The 6422-nt window shown below is 41.9% G+C and overlaps 1 protein-coding gene across 7 annotated transcripts in view; it reads right to left on the reverse strand.

Annotated features, from left to right (window-relative positions):
• LOC118387580 (nuclear factor 1 A-type) overlaps positions 1 to 5455 on the reverse strand; it is a 236119-nt gene extending 230664 nt beyond the window's left edge. For 3 of the 7 annotated variants that reach the window (XM_052527435.1, XM_052527438.1, XM_052527428.1), the window contains exon 1: positions 1978 to 5454. In XM_052527435.1, coding sequence (XP_052383395.1) covers positions 1978 to 2073 — 96 coding nt within the window. In that variant the 5' untranslated portion in view covers positions 2074 to 5454. Of the gene's footprint in view, positions 1 to 1977 lie in introns of all 7 variants that reach the window. The other 4 variants (XM_052527429.1, XM_052527454.1, XM_052527460.1 and 1 more) reach the window with 4 other exon arrangements.
• Between the last annotated feature and the right edge of the window lie 967 nt (positions 5456 to 6422).

Here is a 6422-nt window from a genome sequence, read left to right on the forward strand (position 1 = left end):
GCAAGGTAGGTAGCATCTTTGAAATTCAACACCAGATTATGTATTGACAAATGTCTATTGACTGATGACTAAATTAATTCATAGCTCTTCAGTACTTATACTGCTTTAAACACAATACTGATTCATTAATGTGCAATTACTGCTCACAAAATCACCTGTACAACCCAACATGCAACGCAGGAATACACATTTTCATATATATATATATATATCCCTGCGTTGCATGGTGGATTTTACAGGTGATTTTACATACTCACACATACATACAATTACCATATCTCACGAGGCGACTTTTTAACAAGTAAATCAACTTTAATTACATTTTTGTAAGAACATGTGCAAGAGACCAACTGAAAGCTTAATTTTCTTTTAGAGGATAAAAGTTTTTTTGTTTTAAGTAGCTAGAGATGACTCAAAATGAGCAAGTCCACGAACTGGGGAACATCCCGTCTTCAGCCCCATGGCCCCAGAGAGAGGGGGAGAAAGCGACAGTGAGGAATGCCCACACATCTCTACCCCTTTCCGTATGAAAACTATACCACCACTACCACCTCTTTCCCCTCTGTGACATGTCTCCATCTGTAGTGAAGGTCTAAAACCAATTACACTGGGACTCCGAATGAAAGTGACAGGGAGAGAAAGGCTCCCGTGTCTCTCCTTCTGCCCCTCATCAGTTCCCTACACACAGGCATGGAGCGCTGCTTGCTGACTGCCGCTGTGGACGAGGTGGCATGGGCGAGGAGAGGGTGCGGGGGAGGCAGAGAGAGGGGGACAGCGGAGTGGAATTCTAAAGTTCATGGTCTTCTGACAGAGGAATAATACAGCCATTGTCTCTTGGCAATACAACTACTTTATTTTATACAATCTGGCAAGGAACCTGAGTGGAGAGAAGGACCAGTGCTCACCACCACACTCCCCTTCCAAAAATAATTATTCTAATTATGCTGGCAATATTAAAGATAATAGGAATATAACGATGCCGGGGATAACGAGTCATCCCCTAATGAACACAGGGCACTGGGAGTTTCAAAGCCCTTTTATCCAGCCCGACTGGGCTCATTTGTATCTACTGGCCACAATAGACTACTGTGAATCCCCCTACCCCTCCTCGTCTCTCAGCAAAGTCTACAAATTCCACTCGTCTTTTTTTTCTCCTTCGCTCTCCCTCCTTTCCACTTTAACCTCTCCCCGTAGCTGCTGGAGCGACAGGGCTGTCAAAGGTTGTCTGGCCTCGCTGACCACAACAAGCAAGTTAATCTGCCCGGGCGCTGGGTCCGACTCGTCCCAGGGCATGTTTTTTCTTTTCTTTTTTTCTTCTTCTGTGCGCTTTAATTGCTGCCGCTGCGTGTCAGAGCTCAGGAGCGGAGTGCGATGCTCCGCACACTCGGTAAACTAGAATGAACTAGAGGTCTGACAGAAACGGTGCAACACTTTTTGGTCCTTTTTTTCAACGCCTTCACTCAACCTTCCTTAACTAGATGACACGAGCCGAAGCTGGCAAAAATATTGGTTTTACTTATGGCAAGGGCTGACTCATCCGTGCACTGCAGAAAAGTTGAATTACAGTCAGCAGATGAATAGTTTTTTTGTGAACAAAATATTTACTCCGCAAATGGATATTTATTTTCCTGAAGACAAACTAATGTTAAACACTGAACAAGAACAAATAAGCACAGCGCCGGCAGAACAATATTTCAGAACTGGCATACAGAACTGAGACGACAAGAGACTTGGAAGAGAAAAAGACAAGGGGACATGAGTGACAAGGCTCCTACAGAGAGGACTGACATTGACAACAAACACAAAAACAAACCATCCACTATTTTAAAATCCACTCAATGTGAAGTTGAAGAATGGAGTAAAAAAAAAATGTTTTTGTCTTTTTTGAAGGATCTAAAGAAGAGGGACGTTTTTTTTAAAAGAACAAATGGGAAAGAACGCGGAAGAAAAAAACAGCTTCGGTTGCTGCCAACTTACCATCCACCAAGTCCTGGCTGAGATGTCGTAGCAGAGCTGCCATTTGATGGAGCCTTCCGTGGTTTTGCCTGCCATTACGCTGTCAGCAAGCTTCATCTGATGCTGGTGCACTCACCGGAGATAAGATAACTAATTGAGAAAACATTTGCACTGGCATGTTGGGCAACATGTAGCCCGCTCCATACCATATGGAATCATGGGTAAAAAAAAAAAAAAAAAAATCCTTGACAATGAACCAATCTCAAGCAGACCCCGTGGCAAGGTGAGCGGCAGTCATCTGCTCACAGAGCGCGCAGTCTTTAAAAAAAAAACACACACCAGAATGATGAGCTTTTTTTCCACATCACCGAGTTCTTGGGGTCATTTGTTTCTCCCTCTGTAATTAGGGCTTGTTCTTCATTATCACCACCCCACCACTAGCCCTGTTGACTTGGGTCTGCAGCACAAGTTCTGATTGTTTTCCTGACTTTCTGATCTTATTTTTCTTTTTGAGGAGTGGAGAGATTTAATAGGACAGAGTCAGGTAGAGAGAGAGAGAGTGAGGGCAGTGGGCTGAAGCGCTACAGGCTATTAGCCTGAAATTTCTGCCGGACAGATGGAACTGCTTAAAGACTATCATGCGATGTTTTGTTTTGCCCCCCCTCTTTTCCCTCTCCTGGCAAATGTCTATCTTTTGGCATAAATACCTCCAGACAATAGGATCCACTAAAGCCCATAAAAATGGACATGGGGGTGCTACATTTTACAGGCTGCCTTACTTTACACTGCTAATAATAATTGATCTAGACAGAGCCCGGACATTATGTGGAGGAATTCAAGGCTGCGTGTAGCAATGCTGTCCAGAAGACACTTCACACCTTTAAAAAATGGATACGTAAGTAACCAAACCACTTTACATTGAGTGTAAAGTGTAGAACATAACAAATGTTGAGTACTATTACAGACGATATTCTATATACACCTTTAGAAATGTTAAATGTTCATCTTGATTTGAGTACATAACCACGTTCTCCACTGCATGTAGTACAATCAACACTATCTAAAATTCGATTACATGAAATATATATATTTCATCCCACTCTTGTATCCCGTAACAAATATGATGTACAGTAATACTCTGCTTTCTCTTTTCGGAGTCGTTGCGTGCATTGAGCAGGGCTGGAGGGCCATGAGAGGTGGTGCCCGGCCGGTGCTCTCTGAAGCTCAGGTTCCTCATCAGGGGGAATACCTGAACCGGGGGAGGGAGAAGGAGACAGAGCGTCCATCAAACAGTTCTCCCATTGTAGCATAGCAGCTATGGAATTCGATTCCGCCAGAGATATGGAGAGCGCTTTGGGGAGGGGAACAGAAGTACACAGGTACACTGAAGACCAAAGACCGCACTGAGTGGTTTTGGAGGGAAGTAAATCCTCATTTCACCTTTTGACAAAGTGACTACTTAAAAAAAACTTTCTAGCACACTATGTTCACCAATAAGTTAAGAAATGAGATGTTCCCGACCTTTCTCAGAATGGCTGAGATGTACGGCTAGAATGGTGACGCAAAAAACGATAAGCATGGGGATTCTGATATAACCTTACAAATATGGATTCTTTATTAAAATTATCATATTAAAATAAATGTATCATATCCGATGAAGATATCACGACAATGAAGTGAGGCAATATATTACAATGCATCTCAATGTTAAATGAGCAACATGCTATTTCGTTGAACTTTTGATTTCGGGGACCATCTTCTCTAAATGACTCCTTTTCACCATAAATTAGTAATGTTTTATTTTGTTCTGTAATGATCAGTCCAGGTCATTTCTGGATATCAACGCAAGCTGTATTATTGAGTTAAAAGTCAAGAGGTTAAGATTTCCTTGATGAATATAATCACAAGTAAATGAATACCGCCTATTCTCGTTTTGCATAGCTGACCACGGTTGGCAATGTAAGTCATTTTGCTGTTACATTTAGTGGGGATGATTGTTTGCAAAGACCAGAGCTGTGTGAAGTTCAGATTGGTTACTTGTTGTGTGTGTGTGTGTGTGTGTGTGTGTGTGTGTGTGTGTGTGTGTGTGTGTGTGTGTGTGTGTGTGTGTGTGTGTGTGTGTGTGTGTGTGTGTGTGTGTGTGTGTGTGTGTGTGTGTGAGTGTGTGAGAGAGAGAGTGAGAGAGGGGATGGAAGCCGCGTCACGCGGCCAGCGAGGGGCTGTTCACTGTACACACCAGGTCAGCAGCGGCCAGACAGCCTCTACAGTCTACACCATGATCACTTGCGACGCAAATTGTAAGGCTTCATACAACCCTTTGCACTTTGGGTTAAAGTTTGACAGACAAATTAGTTTAGGACACATACCCGCACAGACAAAACTCTCAGGTCTGAATCATATACGATCATTAATTGAGCAAAAATGTTGACATTTCCGCCTCAAAAGCACATTTGAAAAATACAAATATGAAATATGTAGATTTGATAAAAGTTGGATAATAAGAATACAATCACATGAGGTTGCTACTGAGTATTGTCACTGAGGAGAATAGATGTGAACTGTTATCACGTTGTATGATATGGTACTGTCACGTGTTTAGCTGACGTTAGGGCGGGTGTAGCGAAATGCTTGTGCTTCTAGCTCCAAACAGCGCAGTAATATCTAATAAGTAATATCTAACAATACATACAATCTAAAGTAAAGGAATGGAATTAAGAATATATATATTTGGCACGAGCAATGTCAGAGTGGCATGCAAAATATGTAAACATTATTAAAGTGATTAGTGTTCCATTATTAAAGTTACCAATGATTTCAGGTTTATGTATATAGGGCAGCAGCCTCTCATGTGCTAGTGATGGCTATTTAACAGCCTGATGGCCTTGAAATAGAAGCCGTTTTTCAGTCTCTCGGTCCCAGCTTTGATGCACCTGTACTGACTGACCTTGCCTTCCGAATGATCGCGGGGTGAACAGGCAGTGGCTCGGGTGGTTGTTGTCCTTGATGCTCTTTTTGGCCTTCCTGTGACATTGGGTGCTGTAGGTGTCCTGGAGGGCAGGTGGCTTGCCCCCGATGATGCGTTGGGAGAGCCTTGCAAGCTAAACACTTAGAACATTTGAGGATACGAAAACAGAGCTAAAGAGTTAAAGCAGAAAGCCAATTCTGCCAGCTGACCAGTAGAAGGCAGTATTGCACTGATGGGCTTTACTGTCAGAGTACTTCACAGTTCGATGAAGTTTTTACAAGTTAAGATTGACAATCACATTCTCTGTTCTATTTACATACTATAAAAAAAAAACTTTTAATTCTCTCTTGCTTACCTTTTTCAGAGTATGTAATGTCATCAATAGTGCAGTTTACTGTCCGAAGTCCTACACACATTAATTTCTGCAATAAAAAAATGACAGAGCATCAATGCCAATTCCCATATAATTTTTACACGGACACCTTTATTTTAACCAACCGTTTACTAAATCACGTAAATTAGGCAGCACGTAAAATATATTCATTGTTCAAATATCATGGAGCTGCCCGATTGGTGGTCTCTTACAAAACGTCCCTCGAATCACACAACACCATAGCAAAACAAAAAGAAATTGCAAATAAGACAAATGGTATAATAACATCTACTTAGTTCTGTGTCACTACACACTTGGGAGGGAGACGTGCTGAATTGATTTACATATGATGTGCATTATGAAATTTCAGCATGTAAAACTGAACGCACTACTAATGCCTGGCAGATATGTTGTTTGAGAATAACATTTGGAGACAAAAATGGGTGTTCATTCTGAGAGGATGAACAATAGACATCATTCATTTTGGCGGCTCAGCGTCAGAAGGATATGGTAATCGTGATTTTAATATTTTCAGTTTACCCAATATGGTCACTGTTAAGTGACACATTGGTGCCTAACTACCACCTAACTTAAAAAAAAAATGTATACTGTTTTAAAGAAAAACGGTAAGCAAGCTAAGTCATAGTACGCAACTGTACTTTTTAACAGTTCTAAACTGAAACCTGGAAAAGGGAGAACGCTCGTGCACATTTTTCCAATGTATCACCAAATCCAATCACGTTAAGTTACTTCCTCTTGCTAACCCATAATTCAAAATGCTGGAGAAAAAAAAACATGATTGTCAACATGTGTTTTGCTTTTCCTCTTTGTGGAACATGGCTGTACCCCTAAGGCAGGCCAGCGTCCTGCCACCCAGCTCTGTCCCGCCACTCTGCTCAGTGAAGCTCACTGAAACCAGAGGAACAGTCAGCGCCAGTGTTCTGTCTGACGTGTCCATATGAGGACTATGAGGTGGAGGGAACTAAGCTTTCCCGGAGTATCCTTATTTGCTTCCGGGGAGAGGATTAAATCAAGTAGACCGATTAACCCAACTCTGAAACAAGTACCCTACAGTACAAACACTTTCTAAATAGCTAAGTTGAACAGTCTTGGAAACTTCTTCCCAGG

This window comes from Oncorhynchus keta, chromosome 1 (genome assembly GCF_023373465.1).
Source record: "Oncorhynchus keta strain PuntledgeMale-10-30-2019 chromosome 1, Oket_V2, whole genome shotgun sequence".
NCBI classification, from domain to species: domain Eukaryota; kingdom Metazoa; phylum Chordata; class Actinopteri; order Salmoniformes; family Salmonidae; genus Oncorhynchus; species Oncorhynchus keta.